Source organism: Convolutriloba macropyga, chromosome 2, assembly GCF_964194025.1.
Source record: "Convolutriloba macropyga chromosome 2, txConMacr16.3, whole genome shotgun sequence".
Classification (NCBI taxonomy): Eukaryota; Metazoa; Xenacoelomorpha; order Acoela; family Convolutidae; genus Convolutriloba; species Convolutriloba macropyga.
In genome coordinates this window covers 78,937,346-78,961,205 of record NC_134469.1, presented here as the reverse complement: position 1 = coordinate 78,961,205, position 23,860 = coordinate 78,937,346, and the positions used below count along the sequence as shown (strand labels likewise).

Sequence of the window (23,860 nt, the reverse complement as noted above, 5' to 3'; positions counted from 1 at the left end):
CCGAAAACGATTTGACTGAGAAATTCTCAAACAATACAGAAGTTAGCGAGTTTCTGTATTATTAATGCCATATTGCACAGTTGCGTGCTCCTCTAATGTTTTTGCAGACTTTTTAATTGCTCTCAAATGAAACGAAGTTTGTAGCAATTATATTAGTCTTGTGGTCTTTCTTTTTCATGCGATTTTTCGATTGACCGATTTTTCGTCTGACCCATTTGACTTTTCGTCCTCAAAAGCGGGATAACCAGGTAGCGCCCAGAGGGTATTAAGTTCTCTGTGAGCCTTTCAGCTCGCTATTCTCGCTAAGATTCACAAAGACTGTTTTGGAGACGCTCAGTGTGAAGGGCGGTTCTTAGAGTTTGATGTAGCCCGTGCAGCCAATGACAACCCATCCCCCCACAGTTGCCCCATCCCATAAATCCCCCCGTTTCACTCCACTCCCTCCCCCGCTGCGCTCCCCTCGCATCCCTTCAATTCAGCTAAAGCTAGTCTCAATAAACTAGCAGCTACTGACGAAACCAACCGCTCGCCTGTCGTTTGAGAGCAATTCACTCGACGTCTGTCTTTTAATAAATAAAAGACAGAAAATAGATTTGTTGCATACAAAAAGCTAATGCTGGAATGATTTTTATTCAGAATGCTTGCAATGCACAAATCGGTTCGATATTGCTCGAAAATGTTCCGTAGGACCCTCCTATGTTCTGACGTTTTTCGTTGTTGTTTTCCCCCCGGTTTACCGCATGCACTGATTTAAGATCACGAATTCCTTTCCAGGCCCATCACTGAAACCCCTACTGACATATTTGCACAATGCCATTTTTTTCACTAGCTGTAGAAGTGGTGATTTAAAGCAAACAAATGCTTACAAAATAGTTGATTGATATCCCATTTTAAGGAGCTTTTGTGAAGTTCTGAAGTTGGGTATCTTTTGAAGCGCAAGCTACTTTGTTCGATCTTAAATTTGAATTTTTTAAAATGTAAGCACGCATTTTGCACAAATGTTTGTGAGCGCTCCCTAGTTATATCCCGGATACTAGATACTAGAAACTTCTGGTTATTCTGTTACTTATTGATTCAGCGCCCTAACTTCTCAAATATTCTAAAGTGTTTGATCTTAAATTCGAATTTTTCCTATGTAAGCACGTATTTTATACAAGTTTTTGTGAGAAATTCTTTGTGATATTTCCTGAAATGTGGTAGAGCTCTTCAGTTGCCCTTTTTAGAACCTTTGTTGATTGAATAAGTGAGAAGAACTGATCGCCTAATTAATATTTTTGTTTCTATTCTTCAAAGCAGCTGGTGTTGATTTTTGTGGGATGCATTTGACGGGAATTAGTGGCTCTCATTTCTATGTGTATATTGCACCAAAAGTCGGTAGGAGTTGTAATTGGCAGTGTACTTTTAAAATTTAAATGTTACGGCAGTCTTTTTTAATTGCCCTCACTTTTCAGTTATATTAGTCCTGCAGTCGTTTTATACAATATGCCGCTTTTAACGTTTTATCCTCAAAACGGGATAAACACGTAATGTTGGAGGGCATTAAGTGGCTTAGCCGCTCTCTTCGAGCCGTACCACTGACTAGTTTTCTAGGTGTGCGAATCACAATGGCTTATAGAGTTTGACCCCCTCAATCATACCACCCCCGTCCACCAGACCCCCAATCCCGCTACCCCCCCCCCCCCACACACACACAGACACAAGGCATGCCATAATTCTATCATCCCTGAGCCTCAGCTGGCTACTACCGATGCCAACCTCACTGGTCGTTTGAAAATTTCGCCCGACATTGGAGAATTATGTTTGCTTATCTTTCGCTACTGATTGCATTGCTCAACAAGAAAATGTCCGCTACTAAAACAGTTATCATAAGTGCGTCAAGAATGTTTTGTTTTCACTTTAATTCACAGTTATGGTACAACAAAAGTGATATTATAGATCGCAGTTGAACCTATCCAAAATTGTTTTACCTGCCCGTCTTTCGAGATCAATTTGTCCGACGCTAGTTTGTTATGTTTTTTGAAGCTCAAGCCTCAGTGTTTGATTTTATGTCAGCACGTACTTTACTCAAATGTTTCTGAGCAATTTCTAGGGAAATTCGAATACTAGTAACAAGAAAACCCAGTTGTTTGTCTGTTAAGTCAGTGATTCTGCGCCCTACGTATTTTCCTTGACGCTCCATCTAAAAAAAGTTTTTGTCTATTGGCTCTAAAATATTATAAAGACAGATTGATAACTCAAATTTAAAATTTTGAGTTAACTTGCGTGAATTTTGTGCTTCAGTTAAGCTCGATCCGAAGCAAAATTCTAACCCTAAGTTCGTTCTTATTGCTGACTTCCTGTTATCATCTTTTGGTTTGGAAACAAGCTTTTGCTAATCTCTTGCTCCTGAATATTTATTCCATGTTCAAATTCCATTCTTTTAATGTTTGAAATGGGGTTAACTGATTGTGTTTTGGTTCCAATAGGTATACGGAGCTTTTTTTTTAAAATGAAATATTGCAATGGGAAACTTTATCTTAAAATCTCGGGTTGTTCTTATTTTTGATAGCCGCACTTTTGAAGCGCAAGCTACTTTGTTCGATCTTAAATTTGAATTTTTTAAATGTAAGCACGTATTTTGCACAAATGTTTGTGAGCGCTCCCTAGTTATATCCCGGATACTAGATACCAGAAACTTTTGGTAATTCTGTTACTTATTGATTCAGCGCCCTAACTTTTTCTCAAATATTCTAAAGTGTTTGATCTTAAATTCGAATTTTTCCTATGTAAGCACGTTTTTTATACAAGTTTTTGTGAGAACTTTGTGATATTTCCTGAAATGTGGTAGAGCTCTTCAGTTGCCCTTTTTAGAACCTTTGTTGATTGAATAAGTGAGAAGAACTGATCGCCTAATTAATATTTTTGTTTCTATTCTTCAAAGCAGCTGGTGTTGATTTTTGTGGGATGCATTTGACGGCAATTAGTGGCTCTCATTTCTATGTGTATATTGCACCAAAAGTCGGTAGGAGATGTAACTGGCAGTGTACTTTTAAAATTTAAATGTTACGGCAGTCTTTTTTAATTGCCCTTACACTTCAGTTATATTAGTCCTGCAGTCATTTTATGCAATATGCAGCTTCTAACGTTTTATCCTCAAAACGGGAGAAACACCTAAAGCTGGAGGGCATTAAGTGGCTTAGCCGCTCTCTTCGAGCCGTACCCATGACTAGTTTTCTAAGTGTGCGAATTACAATGGCTTTTAGAGTTTGACCCCCTCAATCATACCACCCCCGTCCACCAAACCCCCAATCCCGCTACCCCCCCCCCCCCCCACACACACACAGACACAAGGCATGCCATAATTCTATCATCCCTGAGCCTCAGCTGGCTACTACCGATGCCAACTTCACTGGTCGTTTGAAAATTTCGCCCGACATTGGAGAATTATGTTTGCTTATCTTTCGCTACTGATTGCATTGCTCAAAAAGAAAATGTCCGCTACTAAAACAGTTATCATAAGTGCGTCAAGAATGTTTTGTTTTCACTTTAATTCACAGTTATGGTACAACAAAAGTGATATTATAGATCGCAGTTGAACCTATCCAAAATTGTTTTACCAGCCCGTCTTTCGAGATCAATTTGTCCGACGCTAGTTTGTTATGTTTTTTGATGCTCAAGCCTCAGTGTTTGATTTTATGTCAGCACGTACTTTACTCAAATGTTTCTGAGCAATTTCTAGGGAAATTCGAATACTAGTAACAAGAAAACCTAATTGTTTGTCTGTTAAGTCAGTGATTCAGCGCCCTAAATATTTTCCTTGCCGCTCCATCTAAAAAAAGTTTTTGTCTATTGGCTCTAAATTATTATAAAGACAGATTGATAACTCAAATTTGAAATTTTGAGTTAACTTGCGTGAATTTTGTGCTTCAGTTAAGCTCGATCCGAAGCAAAATTCTAACCCTAAGTTCGTTCTTATTGCTGACTTCCTGTTATCATCTTTTGGTTTGGAAACAAGCTTTTGCTAATCTCTTGCTCCTGAATATTTATTCCATGTTCAAATTCCATTCTTTTAATGTTTGAAATGGGGTTAACTGATTGTGTTTTGGTTCCAATAGGTATACGGAGCTTTTTTTAAAATGAAATATTGCAATGGGAAACTTTATCTTTAAATCTCGGGTTGTTCTTATTTTTGATAGCCGCACAGCAATAAATGGGGCTATTATTGGCCTTCTCTTGGTTTTTTACGACTCGAAGAGGAGTATAGGTTTTCTCTTGGTATTTTTTTACAGGAAGTAGTTTTTTCACGCGGCATTTTGACCTAAATGCGAAAGTGAGCAAAGCTGTTGTCGTGAACAGATTTTCGCCAAGGAAGAGAAGTTTTTTGATCTTGCGCTGCGTTCAGTGAATAATTTTTGAATTTGAAAAATGCTCTTGACAGAACGGAGCATATAGATAACCGTTTTGCAGCCGGTTTTTTATCAATTTGGCTCATTTTTTATTGTAATTCGGTTTTTTCTAGAAATTGTTTTTGATTGATGCTGCACTAATTTATAACTTTTTGAAATTGATACCACAAAGTATTGCAGATTCCAATATTATCTTTCAAGTGAAATTGGGCTCATATTTCTCAATTTTAAAGTTAATTTTTGGATTATTTTCATTAATTTTACCTGTTTGGAACTTCGAGTTTACTTTTTTTCTGAAAAATCATTGTATATGGCAACGTTCGATTGGTAATTCGTGCATTGAACAACTCTTTTAAGCGTGACTTCTTTTTTATTTCTGCAAAATGTACACATACCAACCCGTTTTTTTGCATTGCTTTATTGTTTTTTTTTAATTAGAAGAAAGTCTTTTTGCACAGCCAGTGGTTTTATTTCGTGTTATTAATAACTGATTTGTTTTTTGAAATTCAATGGACATTTGTTTCTGAATTACATTTTTAATAATTTTTTGTGTTTTAAAATTTTGACATTTTGCAAGGTATTCTAGTTTAGCGAATCTCAAACCTTTTCTCAATTTTTGGTTATTTCAACAGAAGCATGGCTGTGTAATATTTTTGAGCCATGATTGCTAAATAAAAATATAATAAATATATGTACTTAATTTTGGATCGATAATTTTGTGGGGTGTATTTAAAATAGAATGTAAAAGTCATTTTTTTAGTTTTAATTCCAACTTGGCAATCAAAACTGTTTCTCACAATTATCTAATCTAGTAGTTGTTTGTTTGGTAGCACTTTAGATAAGATTTTCTAGCATTTTTTGTATTTTTCTTAATTTTTATATGAACTTTTGCGGAATTGTGTGGTTGAAGCTAGTTGTTGTAGCAGTTTTGATGGTCGCTCGTTATGATTGATAAATTTTTAAATTTTAGGAAAATTGGCTAAAATCGGGCAAATTTTTGCCGGTTTTGTATATTTTGTGGTTTCTCACTTTCTGCTGACCTTACGCTTCCTGTTCTAATTTTTTCAGTCAATTCTGAATTGAGTTACTATGGGTGCTACTATGAACTGACGCTTTAAATCTAGTCATGGCACTTTTGTCGAACTTAAATTACTTAACTTTTTATTTTTCAGTTTTTTGGTTCTTAGCAGTTTCCAACTGTCAATTGATTTTTCTCTCCCTCGTTTTCGATGAGTGACAGGGCAGAATGAATGATCCGACAGAGAAGTTGTAAAAATTGTTTGCCAAATAATGGTTGCGAGAATTGTGAAAACTAAACAGGGCACATATCACTTTAATAAAATAGTTTTTTAATTTTTTTGAACTTTTATTTTAATTGTTGTTCATCACTTCTCAGCCAAATTTTGGTCAGGTGACTGATGTACGAGATAATGTAATCAACTTTTTCTCAAATTATTGGTTCGGAAATTGCATTTAGCGTTTGCATTTTTTTTAGGAGAATTCTACTACGGTTTTGTCCGTCATCTCCTTTCGCTTTCGAGTTTCTTTTTAAGAACCCAATTTATTGGATTATCTGTCAGTTGTTAATATTTTGTTGCAAACTATTTGTTTAACAGGTTCCACTAGCAATTATTTCTTCTGCAGATGCCACTATAGTTAAATTTTATCATGTTGTACATCAGTTTTTGTCAGATACCTTTTTTCCTGTTGCTTCAAAATGCTAAGTATAACTATGTGGAATATGCATTAGGTCAGTGAGGTTGGTCACTTTTCTACTTCGAGTCGTTTCCGGATTTCTTCCGGCTATGTTTTTTTATTTCGTCAAGATTTTTGTTACGACCATATGACGTCACAACCGCTTCAAATCTGCTTTCTGTTCATTCGTTCAAGCAATTCCAACAGAAGTGCGTGCGTGATGTCATTTAGTGGAGCGAGTTTTTTCTTCTTTCGCGTGTTTTTAGTCACACGTGACTTACCTCACTCTCAAAAATGACTTCCTTGCTTTGAAATTGACTTTTTTCATTTTAGTTCAAAGAGAAAGTCAAGTGATTGTGTGTCACTCTAAATGAAGGTTATTTGAGAGCTGCTAATAGAAGCAGCAATAACTTATACATATTCCTTATCAAAAATATAACATGTTATCCTTTAATGAAAAAAGTAATTTTTTGGTATGTCTTATACTGTTTAAACTGCAGATCTACGAAGCTATTGCGGCTATTTTCTGGCATAACATCTGCCAGTAATGTTTTTCTGTTATCATGCAAATTTGCATAAAAATTACTAAAGCTCTGTAATAACATACCATTCTCAATTATCTCTAAAAACTAGTAAATTGTGTAAAGAAAACAAAACAAGAAATGAATAGGGTCACCAATAATCTCCAAAAAATATATATGATAAAATTTACCGCTTATTCGTGTTGAAATGTGGCTTAATTGTATTAGCTTATTCAAAGAGGTCCAAAGCACTATTTGGCTTGAATTTTCCTATAAACCTGAGGAGAATTTTGCGATCAACTGAGATTCTGTAGAGATGCCTTACCAAAGAAATAACAATTGTTTTCATGCAAGAAATAGGTTTTTAAGATTTGTCCTCTTTGTCCATTACAGAAAAAGAGAATTAACTGAGACCTAACCAATAACCTTTTCTCAAGAACATCAGAGACTGGTTTCTAACAAATACTCTTTTCTAACGTGTCAAACGAAGACAACAAATCCAATGACCCCATATGTGCAAAATGAACAAAAAATATATAATCAATTGAAAAATTCCTTCCTCATAGCTCTAAAGGGTTTTAAGAATCACTGAAAATAACCATTTTACCTGTGCATCCCTAGAATGAATATACAACGCCACAACTTTTTGGCAATAGACGTCAGACAAAGCAAAAAGGGGCAAAGTTAAAGAAATTGGCAAAGTCAGAAACTAAGTAGCGCCAAAATTAGAAAACCACATAACTACAAAACAATTCTTAAGTGGTGCATACCATAGAACGGTAGAAGTCATCAAACATCTTTTTAGCAGTTTTAATGGTTAAAAATGGACGTTAGAACTACAATCATAGGCATTGTTTTCTCAAATTTAAAAACAAACTTTCAAAAATAAGTAAAAAAATCTTAGCTAAAAGTTTGAGACAATAAAATCAACTTAAGACGCCGCACTAGCAGGTCATTGAGAATTTTTTTAGACTAAGCGATGAGATCAGAAGAAAAATACCATGCGGTACTATGCACTCTTATTTTGGAAATAAAATCCTAAAAACCATTGCTATTAACTCAAGGAAGTAAATACATTCAATTATCTCTTTTTAGTAGATGACAAAAACTTTCGTGAATGAGTCTAATTGATACGGCAACAAAAAGAACCAATATTAGCAAAACCTCAAAAGTTCAAATGCTTTTTGAGAACAAATAGTCGAAAAGTCAGAGACGGCATTAACTTCCCACTGAAACAATTATTTGGATTCACTGAACGTCCATTACCAACCAATGAGACCTGTCATTATTGAGGTTATAGGTCAAGACAGCAAGAATTTCAACAAATATTAGCAAAACTCTAAATTTACTAATGGTTTTTGAGGACGAAGAGCCTAGACGTCATAGAAGGCAATAACTATGAACTGAAACGATTAATTTGATTATATTAAGCATCTTTAGCAATTGTTGAGACCTGCCATAAATCAGACTAAGAGATTAAAACAAGTGGTTTCAAAGTCATGAAAACCACTAGCAAAGTACTCGAGCCATTAATTACTTTCATTTTTGGCTCATGAGACAAATGAGACCTGTTGCCAATAATGATACTAAGTGGCAAGACAACACAAGGGAACAAAAATTAAAACTACCCTGCAGATCGCCGCCATAGATTGAAATAACCTCCCGATTGGGATTGAATGATTGGAGAAAAGGGAAAAGATTAATTGTGGTACCAAAAAAGAACAAGAAAGTTGTACCAAGAAAATCCAAATTTATTTGATTTCAGTTTGTAGTTAGATTTACTTATAATGAGAGGATACAGGGTCTGGTATCTACCGAAAATTATTGGAGAGGGTAACTAAAACTTATAAAACAAAGTTGAAGAAGAGGGAATATAAAATTGGGCTTTATGGGATTATCGCCTTTGTATTTTTTATTTCGTTATTTGTTATCGACTGTTCATTTTAGACGGCTCTGCTGAGTAACTCCTTTTTGAAAGAATTTTTGAACAGAATGAGAAAAACTAGCCTAGAGAAATCAAACAGATTTTAAGCAAGTTGTTGAACAAGCTGTGAACTAAGCTAAAGCAAAAGAATTTTTTATTTGACGAAGTAAAAAACTAGGTCCGCCATAATGAATTAAAACAATTGCTTAATGACACTAAAGGCAGGAAACACCAAAACAGAAGTCAAATGGACACATGCGAAAATTTACACTCAAAATGAGAATTTGTTCATACACCAAATTCTCTCTCTACCTTAAATGTTGGAAAAAAATCACGCCTCATACCTCGATTTTTCGAACCCTTTACTACTTCACCTTTACTAAATTCACCACTCTAATTTGTTCTCAGTCAAGGAACTGAAAAAACTGGGAACATAGTTTTATGAAAAAGACAGCGCACCAATACAATCCAAATATTTGGATTGTAAGAAAGCTAAGAAATTTTTTGGAGATTCTTTTTTTAGGTTTCGCTATCAGCTATAGAATGTTTGCTATTTAGTGATATTCAAGAACCTCCTGTTATCATTAAGAGTTTCAGCGACGATGTATAGTTATTTTCTTTGATGCTGTTTTTGGATCCACGTGTTTTTCTCGCTACACTTTGTTTAAACTTCTGCTCTAATTTTTTCACAGTTTTTGGTTGAACCTCAAATCAAATCCTTTCTAAAACTTTTTCAAAAAGGGCTTTTTGCTTTGCTGGCAATCTTTTGCAACCAATTTTGCTAACTACGATATAGATCCTGCTATTACCTGTATAGTTTTGTCTCGTAATCTGTTTCAGATATTTAATGAATGGCTGACAGAATTCAGCTGACATCTGATCAGCAGCAGTTAGTGTACGCGTTTGCTCAAGCTACTGATTGTGACCTAGACTTGGCTTATTGTCTGTTGAGTGAAAACAACTGGCAGTTCAATGTAACTCTTCAGATATATGAACAGCTGTTTGCTGACCAGGATGACAACATTGATACTGGTGATCATGAAGATGGGTATTTGCGAGCAAATGCTTCCGATAAATTAGGCTGAAAATCAGAGATATTTTGGACCGTATCAGGGATCTATTCTCCCCCCCCCCCTCTCTCTCTCTTCCGTCCAATGGGCATATAATTTGTTTGCAGTGCACATAATATGTTTGACATAGAACCGTGCTGTATAATCGCACAATTTGTAAGTTTGGGTCATAAAAATGATGGGGGGTGGCAGAATAAATCGGACTTCATTTGTGATCCTTTAGCTCAGTGGGTGCATATTATTTGGAACTCCATAGAGTAATTGCTGTAGCAACTTTCGCACACATTGTAATGCGAGACAAACGGGAAAGATTACTTCTGTCAATGCTCTGTCTCCCGTTAGAAATAAGTGTCAATAATAAAGCAATATTAAGTTTCTCTTTAGTCCGGTGAACATTGCGGACGCTGCTCTAGAAAGAATATAAAGGAGGATGATCATGAACATTGATTCCACAATCTATGATTCCAAATTATTTGCAATAATGATGAAGCTTTTTTGTTAATTTTAAGGCACAAATAGTTCAGTTTTCCTCCTGATCTATATCACAGTTTTGGGGCAGACAATATAGCCATTCTTCTTCTTTTCTCAACATCATATCTGTTAACAAACGTTAATCGCCTCATTTGTAAAAAAAAAAGTTCCAAGATTTTCGACTTCTGGCAGCATGGATGATGGAGCTGGGACTTCCCGAAAACTGTTGTAGAGAATCCTCTGCTTTCCTCTTGCCTTTTCCCCTCTATTTTGCCTTTGAGTGCCAGCTTTTCCTGTTGCTGTTTCCTGATGACGTGCCCCAGGAAACGAAATTGCCTTTCTTTGTTATCTTTAAGGAGACTCGCTTGTCCACATGATAATTTTCGGACATTCACTTTGCTCATCCGGGCCGTCCATGACACTCTTTGCATTTTGTCCCTGCACCACATTTCAAAGCCAGACATCTTATCCTGAACATGCTTCGATATGGTCCAAGTCTCAGAGCAGTATGTATAATCAATCGGGTACATAACGTTTCAGTACACGATACCTACATTCAAAAGACAGTTTGTTGATACACAGAATACCTCTCAGCTGCTGGAATGCTGCCTTGGCTTGCGCGCTTCTGATGGTTACTTCAATGTCGTCTCTAAAGTCCCAGGAAATCGTGCAGCCTTGATATTTAAAATAATCAATTTGTTTCAAGGTTTCATCGCCCACTCTTATTTCACAAGACGGTGATCTCGTTTTCTTTGAGATGGCCATCATGACTATTTCCATTCCAAACTTTTTGCTAACATAGTGGAGTTGTGTCATCAGGATTTGCAAGTCTTCTGTGCATGTGGCTATTGACACCGTGTCATTGGCGTATCCCAAGTTGTTGATGTTGACGCCCCCAACGACCAGGCCAGGGAGGTGCGTCATCGTTCTCGTCAAATACTCGCTAAAAAGAAAACAGATCCGGTGACAGTACTCAACCTTGTCTTGCCTCTTTTGGTCGGCACCATCTCGCTGACTTTGTCTCCTATTTTGATGCCTGCTTCTTGCTGATAGTATAGACTCTGGATAATTCTCAAGTCTTTATCATCCAATTCGTCCAATAAGTGCATCAGATCGTTATATGCAATCCTGAAGTTAATATTTGGTTGCTGCTAGGTGTTTTTCTGGTCATCCTATTTTCTGAAGCTTTTCATTTCTCTAAGGCTAAGGCCACGAGGGCTGTTCAGTTTAATTTTTAACTTAGCTTAATTTGCAGTAAATATAAATGCATTTCACCAATGATACAATTTTCAGCAAAATTGAGACATCATTAGCAAATACAAGAAGAAAGCGAATGTTATAATTTAAACTGTACTCTAATTGTTCTCTTTTAAATACTCCATATAATCGCAAATTTCTGAGCAGAAATACGTGAAAAACAGCATAGCTAAGGTCTCTAGCCACTGCCATCCATCGCAAACTGCTGCAGTTAGAGTATCACAAACTGCTGCAGTTCCTGATGCAGTGGACCCCCCGCATCCAGTAATGTTTAAGCTCTTTGAACTTGGTAACTTAAAAAAATTTGTGAACTTTAAATTTGTCTAGGCATTTTAAGCCTTTAGAGAAATATTTTTTTCTTTGTGATTGTAATGACATTTTTTAATTTGAAGAATTTGAATTTCGCCAATCTGGGTGTACTGAGGAAAATATAAGCACCACATCAGTGGAATGTAGTTAAACATAACACAAACCGAATGTGATGGAGCGAGATCAGATTGTCAAAATTGATCTGAACCAATGTAAAGAAGAGCATTGGGTATGACCCTAGGCTTCGGAGCAGGACAAATACACCGATGTTGTCCGTAAGTTTCTTGGAAGTCAAATCATATGCGAATCTCATTTGCGTCAACCAGTTAAATTTAGAAAAGGCTTCTGGTGCAATTGACCCATTGTTCTTTTGTTTGAAAAAAGGAAAATATGACACAGTTGATAGTGGAAAAAAAGATATAGCGAAAAGATAAATATATGGCATACATTTATGTTTGTTTTCGCTATATATATGCTCCTATTTATGTTTTCGCTACTTTTTGACAATGAAATCCAATTAATGAGCTTTATTCGTCTCGTAAACTCAACTCGTCGAAGTTTTTCATTCATCAGCTCTTTTTAGGGCTGATCTAGAAGGGTGCCTTTTTCTCGCCATCTGCCGGCCGTTTTTATATTTTTTCTGTAAGCGTTATGGAAAGTATAATGCAATTCTGCTCCTATTTGGGCTCGAGGTAGTTACAGAGTTCAATGTGAAGCTTGTGTATGAGGATGGCAGTCTAAAACTATGTGGACAAAGCAGTACAATTTTACGAAAAAGTGGTGGTGAGCTGAAAATTTTTTAGTTTAGCGAGTGGCGCGACTGGGTTACATCTCACAGAGCATTAAAGGTGTGGCCGTGATAAGCTGGTGATTGAATTCAAGCGTTGCTGAATTGTCTTTCGGGCTCCTAGTCTGCATTTGTAGTTTAAAGGCAAATGAATGTTTATTCTACCTGTGAACCTGATGATTAAAATGGCCCGTGGATAAAGTTTTTTTTTAAATTTAGAATTCTGCTTTAATAAATTTTTGCACAAGTCCGTGCAAAAACTCATGGAAGCGTAAATCACTTAATTGCTTGTTACGCTGTTGTGATTATTGATCTTTGATTATGAGGAATGTTTCTAACTGTACTTTATATCGGAAATATTTGCGTAAGGAAGAATCAAGTCAGTGTGGTACAGAAGACTCTTACCAATAGAAGTACGGCCAGATGCGAGACTAAAAACGTTAAAACTGAAGTTATTGATTTGGATGACGACTCAGAGAATGTGGCAGGATTGGTGGCTGAAGACGATGAATCATGTAAGGTAGTTTCAAGTTCCTTTAAATCGTTTTGAAATAACAATGTTTTGTTATTGAGGTGAGTATTAGGCGAGTATTAGGCGGTGCAGTTTTGTGGTGTTCTGAGAGCATTTTTCTTCCAACCCTCCAAATATTTTTTGGAGGCTATGAATTTTATACCAGCCCTGCTTTTTGTTAAGCTAAGCAAATTTTGGCTGATTGATTTCTATTGCGGAGAAATATAAAAGTGTTATTAATAGCAAGTTTCTCTCTTGTGGTTTTTGTTCACATGCGCAATTTGACATTGATTCTTCTGTTTTTTCGACTGGATTTTTTATCATCGGATTTTTTCTAAGTGGTTTCTCCAATCCATTCGTAGTCCATTCTTGATTTAGTTTTTGTTTAGTCAGTGAAAATTCTTCGAATTGTTTCAGGACATCTCTGTTTTGTTTTTTACTTCGTCTCAAGACTGAATTGCGTGCGTGACGTCTTTTTTCATCTTAGTGGAGAGTGTTTTGTTCATTGGCGTGATTATGCTTCTTGGCGTGAATCACAAGTTACTTACCTCCCTCAAAAATGACTTCCCTACTCTGAAATTGACTCTTTGAAGGATACTGGAGGGGAGCAAAAATTGAATCGGTTGTTGAACCAATATTTTTCCGAAAAGATGATTTAAATTTTCCAAAATTTTTCACTTCTCGCTTTTTCGAAACTCAAATTGGATCTTGTACTCTAAAACAACTTGAAAATATAGAATACTTTCATAAGCTAGTATTTATATGAAACGTGGTTGATAAAACCAAGATATTTTTGTATAACGGATCGATACTATTCGATTATTATTAAATATCCCGTAAAAACATCAAAAAATTCTGTTTTGTCGGTGTCCGTATCCTCAACAGATTGAGTGTCCAATTGAACATTTGTTAACTTCGGGTATTAGGAATTTGGCCAAATTATCGATAATGTTCCGAAACTCCTTGAAATGGAGTTATCAACATTTTTAGAGCGTGGTCTTGTACTGCACAGTGGCTTTGAGCCGGTCATTTTACGGAGACATAGAGAAGTGGTATCATTGCCAAGCTCATAAAATTAAGATTTATTTTTGTGGTCACAGGTTTTTGTTTCTTCGAGAGAAAGTAAGAAAGACTTCAATTCTTTGTCTGATTCCTTGTCAGCGCGCTTACGGTTTTTTTCGCCTAATCTTTCAAACTTCCCGCTTTTATTGCAAACAAAATTGTTTCTGAGAAACTTGAGAAAAAACTTCTGCATAAAACTTTAATGGCTTGAAAAAATAGAAAAGGAATAGTATAAAAATCTGATTGTTCACTTGAAACTCCTAGAAGAGAGTTTTTAAGGTCTGACTCGTAGACGAAAGCAGGCCTAGTATTTTTCACTTTTCCGTGTTTTTCACGCTTAATATACTCCCCTTTCTAGAAAATGTTTAATTGCTCTTGAACGAAGTTCATAGCAATTATTGTAAACGTGTGTTTTTTAATGCAAAATTTCTGCTTGACAATTTTGACTTTTCGAGTGACTTTTACGCCCTTGACTTTTTGCGTTTGGAGTGATCTAAAAGTCTCTCTCAATCACAATTTCAGGCAGCTGAATTCAATTGGCGGCAATTTAATACTATAAGTCAAATGAAAAGTGCGCCGAAACTGGTGCCATTTTTTACTTCAAATCTTAATAGTGGTAAATGTTAACCTCTAATGTGGTTATTTGAAGCCCATTATTGAACTAACTTCTTAGTCCCATTTAGGCTCCTCCTCCCCCCCCCCCTCCACCCCGACTGAAGCAGGCTGCAATTGATAAGAGCTCCCACTAGTCGTTCGAGAGCAATTCTTCCGACTTTTAGTCGGTTATGTTTTAGCTTTCCATTAAAAGAGTTTTTAGCAAACAAGACTGTTTTTTTGGATGAATGAATAAAATTTTGCGCACGTTTGCGAAAATTTAATCGAGGAAAGGTTGAAACAAATTTAAGACAAATTAGGTACAACAATTGTAACAGAAATTAGTTTTCTTAGACCTCCTTTTTTCACGGCTTCAGGGAATAAAACGTAATTAAAAAGCATCGAGAGCAGGCTTTATGCTTTGATCGAGGTCTGTTACAATTTTTGAATATCTCATTAACCTTACGAAATCTTTTTGACTTGCACTTTCAATGTAATTTTGGCTCACATTTCTCATCTTTCCAGAATTTATTGCGTAAGACTTTGTACAGAAGTTTTCTGTCACTTTGAAGAATTTCTTTAACTTACAGGAAGATGAGGTTGGTAAACATTTAGCCTATCTAGTATATTCATAATTGCTGCTTAACGATGTTTGAAGCAATTTTTTTTAAATAAGTGTCTTTGCACAATTTTTGCTTGACAATTTTATTCTAGAACGTTCTTTCGATCTACTTCTCGAGTGACTTTTTAAAGCTTGAAGTTTATTTTTGTTTAACCTAAATTGCTCTTATTTAGAAATTAAGTCTGTTGCTAAAACAAAACCGATTATTAGACAAGTTATAAAAAGGCCTTGATGGGCGGGAGGGTAATGGTGGTACGCCAGAGACCGGGTATCGAACCCCCCCCCCCCCACCATGGTCGGAACTTTTTGCACGCGTAAAAAATTTTCCAGACTACTGCCCCTGTGAATAAAATTGCCCCACCTGTCGTTCGAGAGCAAATTGTCCTTCGTTAGTCGGTTCATGTTTAAGCTGTAAAATATACCGGCTACTTGAATATTGAATTGATGTACTAGAAATGTACAAATTGGTACGAATATAAAAATTTTTGTTAGTCAATAATTCATTTTGGAAGTTTCCAGCTCAACTTTCAAAACAATGACTGGTTCTTGAAAATTACAACTGGACGGTTTTTGAATAATTCTTTAATAATGGTAATTTGATTGAGCAAATTTTGAAGCAATAAACAATTTGTCTATCTTCGAATTAGATTCGATCTTCACTTTAACTTCTATGATTTGTTAAAACTGGGTTATTAAATAATGATAAAGAATCTTTTAGTTATGGTAAATTCATCTGTTGTAGGCACAATAGGGGAGCATACGTTCATCAAATCAAATGTTTGACTAGAGATGTTTGTTCATTATTTTGAAACTGCCCGAGCCACCTTTTCACCTTTAATCCAACCCTAATTAGCGGGTATTAGGTGTAATGCGTATTCCACTCATTTACCGAGGAAAAGAGTGTAATTTTTAAAAGATAAAATACACTGTATAACAAATCTTTTCTCAAATCTTTTTACATTCTTTGCGTAGAGTGTAATTTAGGTTGGACTGATAAAAAATTACACTCTTTTTACCAACAATATGCGTAGTATCAATTTTTTTACAGTCTTTCAACCGTTTTCTTTCTTATTAACAGTGTACACATGAAAGAGGACTGACGCCAACTTTAATGGAAACAGGAACAATTAAGAGAGGTTTTTAGACAAGTGCGCAAATAACTTCTGCGATTGAAATCCTACGATTGTTTTCCCGGTTTATATGCAATGAGCCCCATTTTTAAAAACTAATTAGTCGGTCCTTTTTAATGACTGATATTGAGCCAATTTTTGTTAAAATGTCGATTTGTGAAATGTGTTAAGGTCAGTAAGTTTTTTAGTAGGCCGAGTTCTGATACGTACATAGGTCCATTTTCTTGCTTCTTTAACCCACGTTTGGAATTTTAATAGAGCTGGAGATTAAAAAGAAGCAGGAAAAATGATAGAAAGTTTTCCAAAACTTGTGTAATTGTGTAAAAATCAAGCAATTTTTTTCATTGTACTTTAAATTTCATACCTTGATGTCCGATTAATATCGGTGTCGAAACCGTTGTCAGATTAATATTGGTGTCGAAACCGTTGTCAGATTAATATTGGTGTCGAAACCGTTGTCAGATTAATATCGGTGTCGAAACCGTTGTCAGATTAATATTGGTGTCGAAAGCGGTGTTGGATTGATATCGGTGTCGAAACATAACCACGCTTTCATAATGGCAATTAATCATTTGTTCTGTTGAAAGGTAACCTAGTCTTATCTAAAATCAAATTTGCACTTCGCAATCGGCTTCATCACCAAGACTCGTTAACTTTTTCTTTCCCAGAGTTTCATGAGCGTTGATAGCTGTTACCCACTGAGGTGACATCTCATAAGTGGACGTACCAAATAATGGAATTTTCATCGGATCTGATGGGCTAAGAAATCTAAAGCACTGTTATTTTATGCGCTCAATTCACCAACAATCGACATAGACAATTCTAAATAATAAAATCTATCGCGTTTGGCCATGCCTCAGCCATAAAATTTTTATATTTTGGTTCGTCTGTCATTTTCACACAGCCACACCCAAACAATTATCGCCTCTATTTAGATGTTGATGACGTCATCATAACTCTACGAATTATGACATGGAACGTTGACTGTCTTTCTGAGAAACTCCTTAAATCCAGAATGATAGCAATTTTCAACGAAATTAAATCAAGGAAACCCGACATTGTGATGCTGCAAGAGATAATAGATCCGGTGTTGATGTCCCTTTACGATGTCTTTCTGAAGGATTTCCTGGTATATAAACCGGATACTGATTTTGGTTATTTTGTGGTCATGTTGGTACGGAAGTCAACATTCTCGAATGTCAATTTTCACACCATCAAGTACACTGCAAGTGATATGGGAAGGAATTTGATCAGATGTGATGCGGAGTTCCTCGGGATTCCTATGAGCTTTTACACCACGCATTTAGGTAATTTTATGCTAGATTAAAAATTTATGCCAAAGCAAACACGAGAAAGAAGGAAAGATGGGTAGTACTTTGCTCGCGGTCCCAATAGTGCTGAGTTTTAAAAATTACTGTTCAATTAAAAATCAAATTGACAATGGCAAGTTCATCTGTATCAAAGTTTGTAGCAATTATTAGTCCTGCTGGTCTTTTTGTGGTTTTTAATAGCCGCACAGCGATAGCTGGGACTATTATTGGCCTTCTCTTGATTTTTTACAATTCAAAGAAATTTTTTAGCTCTAAATTTGAAGTAGAGTGAGGAAACTGTGTTTGAACAAAAATTCGGTTTCTCGGTAGTGGTTTTTTGTTCACATGCGGCAATTTCACTTTGATATTTACAGTTTTTTCAATTTTTTGGATTTGATTTTTTTCTAAATGTTTTTCTCAATCCATTCAAAGTCCGTTCTAGGTCTAGTTTTCTGTTTAGTCAATGAAAATTCTTTGAATTGTGCGTCAGGACTTGTCTTGCTATGTTTTTTTTTATTTCGTCGTAGCGTTTTTTGTTACGACCATATGACGTCACAACCACTTCAAATCTGTTTTTTTTTATTCATCCATGCAATTTCAACTGAAGTGCGTGTATGACGTCATTTTTCCCTCAGTGGAGCGAGTTTCTTGTTCACTCGCGTAATTAAATTTTTGGTCACACTTGACTTACCTCACACTCAAAAATGACTTCCTCACTTTGAAATTGACTTTTAATTACTTTAATTCAAAGAGATAAGGTCAAATGGGTTTTTGTCATTCTAAATGAAAGTTATTTGAGAGCAGCTAATAGAGGCAGCAAAAACTTATACAGATTTTTAATCAAAATATAACATATCAGCCTTCAATGAAAAGACAAATTTTTTGGTCTCTTTTTTACTGTTTTTTGAGACTACAGATCTACGAAGCTATTACGGCTATTTTCTGGCAATCTGCCAGCTATGTTTCGTGTTAACCAACTTTTCGTCTGTTCTTTTTTAATTGCTCTTGAACGAAGTTCATGGCAATTTTTTATGTGAGTATTTGATTTATCGTCCTCAAAAACGGGATAAACAGGTTAAGCCCGCAGGGCATTAAATTCTCTAGAGCCTTATGGTAAAATATTTTTTTAGTATACGATCCAACAAAACTTTTAGGAGACATAACCCCCCCCCCCCCCGACCACTTCACCCTCCGCCACCTCATTGAACCCGTAATGCCGCCCGCTCTGCTTAACCTGCGCTCAATGTCCTCACACTGTGGAGGCAGAAAATTGGTTAGCGCACTCATTGAATCCAAGATTGACTAATGCAAGCTGATTGACTAATGCAAGCTTTCAGCAGTGTTAAGCTGACTCGTTAGGTTCAGAACGTAGCGCGAGCATAATGTTTCGAACGGTAAACAATGCAATCCAAATGCTTCTAAACTGGTAAATGGTCCGTTTTTGTTAAGATCAATTCTTCATTGTTTGTTACTTATTCTAGAATGAAGTTTTGAAGATTTTCTTATCCACCGTACCAGTTTTCATACGTGCAATTTATTGTTTCAAACGACTAAGTGACTCTTAAAGTCACTCAAAATTTTGGCCTTTATCTTGAACCGCTGTGCGGTTGATGTCAGGTTTTCTCAGTGAATTGAGTTACGTAAATTACGCCCAAGCAATTTCGTAGTGTGTGTATCTTAATGTAAATTTTTGCTAGACTTTTCGAGAGACTTTTGCGTCCTTTACGTTTTGCTTTATGCGTAAAAATTTCTCTGAGTCGCAATTTTGGATGTTTATAATTAAAAGGAAAATTAACAGTGCGTCTAATTTGGTAGTTTTTTTGTATCAATCTTGAATTAATCTATGATAACCTCAAATGACGTCATTTGAAGCCCACTAGTGAATGTATTGTCCCCTACATGCCGCCACAACCCTACTTTATCTAATCAGTCTGTAATAGAAACAAGCCGCCACCAGTTGCTCAGAAGTAACACCGCCGATAGTATTCGGTTGTGTCAATTATATTTGCGAAGCTGTAATCAGAAAACAAAACTATATTGCGGTCATCTAGGTTTTTGTTTTTGTTAAATATTTTAATGTAATCGGAAATGAGTTTTAACATGAATTGGCTGATAGATTTTTTCGGCCATGAATGTTTTGCCTCTTGTAAGTATTTTTATCACAAATGTTAAAGCCACTTTTAGTCCACTCTAAGCCTTTAAAGATCATAAAAGTCCTGTATTATGTAAGCTGTTGATAATAGAGTATGGTGACCATAACATAGTAAGCATTACGATTTTTTTCGAAAAATTTCAATTTAGTTATTAAATATTGATAGCCCCGAAGCGATAGTTTCGTCGCTCAAAGGATAGCTTTGTCGCGCAGCATCTTCCCTATTGTTGCTGCGACCATTCGATTGTTCGCTCAAAGTTCTAACTCCTGCTTTTTTGGTGACTTTCACATAACTGTGTGCGTGACGTCATTTTCTACTACTTTCTGTATTGGTTTTTAGGTCAATCGTGTGATATCTTTGAGCAACAATGACTTACCTCACTCGATAAATCGACTTCTGCTCTCACTTTAATTTATATTAAATGCGTTAAATTTAGTTTTCAATAAGTTTGGAATGACTTTGTTAAGTTCAGAATTTGGTGCAGTTTTTTCTGTATTGTTCTTTTTTAGGCATTTTGAGGTACAATATGCATAGGTTTGAGTAAAAGTATACAATTTAAATCAGGTATTAGCTCGTGGTATTTGATATTCTGTTAAACCAGTTTTTGTAAGGTAAGTCAAGTCTGTTTTTCTAGTATCTTGAGAAGTTCTTTTGACTTTTTTCTGATAGGTTGAGCTAAATTATAGAAGCAGTGAAAGTTCGAAAAAAGTGCTGAAGTGAACAATTTTTAAAAGTAAAGAGTAAAGAAATGATTTTTGTACTTACTGTTTTCCAGAGAGAAAAAATATGTTTTTTTTGCTATTTTGTCCTTTTGCGCCTATTTTTCATTGTCGTTTTGTAATAAAGTTTTCTTCAAAAGGGGAAGGTAAAGCTTGTCTGTCTCTTGTTAAAGATGTTTTTGCCGTTTAGATTCTCTTCTTTCTAAGATTTTTTGGCGAAACTATATTGTCTGTTATTAGTCTGGTATTTTCTACGACCAATTCGAGATGATTTGGGCAATTTTAGGTTGTCCTTATCTCAACGAATATTAAATTTGATCTTAAATTAGCATCATGTGTAATTTTCGAAGGCTTCTTAATTTTTATTAAGTACAATGAAAACTTGCTCAAAATTATTCTGTCAATTTTTTTGCTGCTCTATATGTGAAGCTCTAAAATGAAATAATTTGTATTGATGTTATCTTATTTCTTCTTATCTGTTCATTTTTTGCCTGCGCTAGACACGGATCACGGAAGAGGATGCGAGACGTTATGGTGATAGAAATCTTTGGCTTTTTAACAGACAAAATTCTAAGATATCCAGAAAGTTTTATTTTTTTGGTTCTTTTTTCTACATCTTAGATTCAACATGTATTCAAATCGTTAATTTTTCGTTTTTTTTTCTGAGTAGATGGCTAAGGTCTCAACCGAGTTTATTTCACTCTTTTTTCAACATTGAGCGAGAAGGGGGAGGAGGAAAGATCTAATTAGAATGCTCTACTTGGAGGAGGAAAGGTCTTGTTAGAATATCACTTCAACACTTTTTTCGAACTTTCGTCGATTCTCTAATTTTGTTCATAGGAAAGGTCTTGTTAAGGTTCGTAGGGTGAATATTAGATTAAATTCATGGCTGAGATAATTTTCTCAAACACAACTGAAGATCTTGTCAACCTAATATATTTTGACCAGCTTTGTCTGATTTTTTGTCCGTATTTGGATGCTGCAATTTTTCGAAGCAGTTGGAGCTATTTTCTGGCTTTGATATTTTTACTTCCACAAGAATAATTGTGGCTCATGCACGTGAACTATTTTTTGGCGACATTACAACCTCAAATTTAAAATAGCCCTTGCTTTCTTTAATTGTAAGAGCTGAGGTCATCTTAAGACATCCCATCTTAATTTAAATGCTTTCGACGATAAAAGCGATCAAACAATACGCGCTTAGTGATCTTGTCCACAAACACGTGGAAATTGTTGAGCGGTCGGTGAATACGACAAAGAGCCTCTTGTCCTTCTACCGTATCCTGTCTTTTATCAGTATCTATTTCCTTCGTTTCACATGTTTAGTTTCTGTATATAAACCAATTCAAGCAAAGCACATCCGGTTACCATCGACTTCTCATTCTGTTACAATTTTGGGTTATAAAGTCTTAAGCATCAATCTTACAATCGCGGTAAAATCAGCGAAGTTAATATGAGGCATTAACAGTCGGGATTTTTGATCCTACGCCATTGTTGACGTACCTTGTATTGTGGGCTAATTTAGAGATATGATTTCTAATTAGTTGTAGATCTTCAAACATAAATTTTAAGTTAAGTAAGGAAAAATTCAAGTAAGGAAAACTTCAAGTAAGGAAAATTTCAGACAATTGCTTTTGATCGTATCTGAAACCTCGGTGCATCTCAATTGTATGTCAATTTTTTGTGTGTCCCTAAAAGTTTTTGCTCAACAAGTGTTCATCGTGAACTGATGCTGGTGTTTAGAAAGTACGAAAGCTGTGTATCAGACTAGAGTAAAGCAACTTCAACAATGTGTGAATGAGATGACTGGAAATGACGTTGCCCAGTTCAAACTCCTGGCTGGTGATCTGAATTTAAGAGATGCTGAGTTGACTACTGTGGAAAAAATGTCCAGCATAAAGGATGCTTGGATTGAATCTGGTAACTTCTTTATTTAAAATCAAACTTTTTTGTCTCTTTCTTTTCATACTGTCTGCGGTATCTGAACCGAGCTATTATTGTCCTTTCTTGGTTTTCTTATTAGCCTAATAAACTCAAACGGTTATTATTTGACTTTGTTTTTTGAATCAGATTCTATTAGGTCTCTGTGTCGGTTATGTTTCATTTAAGTTTTTGTGTTTCTCTAATATGTAGGATCAATCGCTTAGTTAATTATCATAGTGTTTAGTTAATATGTAATTTTTCTTCAATTTTCTTTTATTCTCTTGGATAGGAGTTCAGAACTTATACTTCTGTCTTTAATGGCTCTCGAATGAAGTTCGTAGCAATTATTGTAAACGTGTTGGTCTTTTTAATGGAAATTTTTCGCTTGAACGTTTTTGCGCTTCTCTTCTAGAACATTCTTTCACTTCTCAAGTGACTTTTTTGCTCTTTTGTTCTGCTTTTTTCGGGGATCGGTAGGTTCATGATTCGAATCCCGATGTGGTTAAATATTTTTCCACCCATAAAGAAAAATGTATCTAGGCTACCTCCCCTGAATTAAATTGCCTCGGGTGTCGTTTGAGAGCATTTCTTCCGACATTAATCGGTTTATGTTTTTTATATTTTGTTCATTTTTTACGACTATATTGTCACGCTCTTGCCAAATCTGCTTCTGTTCAATTATCAATGAATTTTTGGGTTAAGTTGCGTGCTTGAAGTCGTTTTTAAGAGTAATTGGAGCAATTGCTTCTTGTATCTTCCTGAAAAATTATGTTGGGCACGCGTGACTTACTCATTCTCACTATACTTTTCTCTCTTTCGCTCATTGATTTTTTGCAATGAGAAGAGTCAGTCAAATCCGGATTTTTCGCTGATTCAAATGTTATTTCAAATAAGTGAGATTCAAATGTCAAATTTGAATGTTATTTGACGGCACTTTTTTAATAGATCTGTGTAAATCAATTGAAATCATCGCAACAATCTGATTTTTTTCAGAGGTTGTGTTTAGGTATCATTGTTTTCGTTTATTTTAAGACTACAGGTCAAAGAAGAGATGGAAGTTATTTTCTGGCAATCTACCAGTTCTTTAAAGCAAATGCTAGCTGGTAGTAGAAACAGGCTCATTGTGCCCTTAGAGAGCGCGATTTTGTGAGGTTGGCTTTGTTTCTTCAGTCAAATTTTCAATTTTGGTGTACGCATCCTGGAGAAAAAGGAAAAGCCCCATTTTGTAGCCCTCAGGATCTAGTTTTGATATATATGAAAAGTTATTAAATTTTTTTAATGGGAACTCTTCGAAATTTCAAAGGAAAAAGTAAAAAATTGAAAGGAAAATAACATCGCTCGGGTCTGAGGGTGACAGATCGCGGCCAAACTTGCGATAAACAAACGAAAAAAAAATCGTAGTGAATTTAGATAGTTT

General features: G+C 35.5%; 1 protein-coding gene across 2 annotated transcripts in view; it reads left to right on the top strand.

Annotated features, from left to right (window-relative positions):
* The first annotated feature begins 9,177 nt into the window (after positions 1–9,177).
* The window catches only part of LOC142334748 (tyrosyl-DNA phosphodiesterase 2-like), a 36,957-nt gene continuing 22,274 nt past the window's right edge, over positions 9,178–23,860 (top strand). Inside the window, exons 1-4 of one of the 2 annotated variants that reach the window (XM_075383014.1) lie at positions 9,178–9,569; positions 12,788–12,934; positions 17,274–17,645; positions 22,264–22,440. In XM_075383014.1, the coding sequence (XP_075239129.1) occupies positions 9,377–9,569; positions 12,788–12,934; positions 17,274–17,645; positions 22,264–22,440 (889 nt within the window). In that variant the 5' untranslated portion in view covers positions 9,178–9,376. Of the gene's footprint in view, positions 9,574–12,787; positions 12,935–17,273; positions 17,646–22,263; positions 22,441–23,860 lie in introns of both variants that reach the window. The other variant, XM_075383013.1, reaches the window with a different exon arrangement.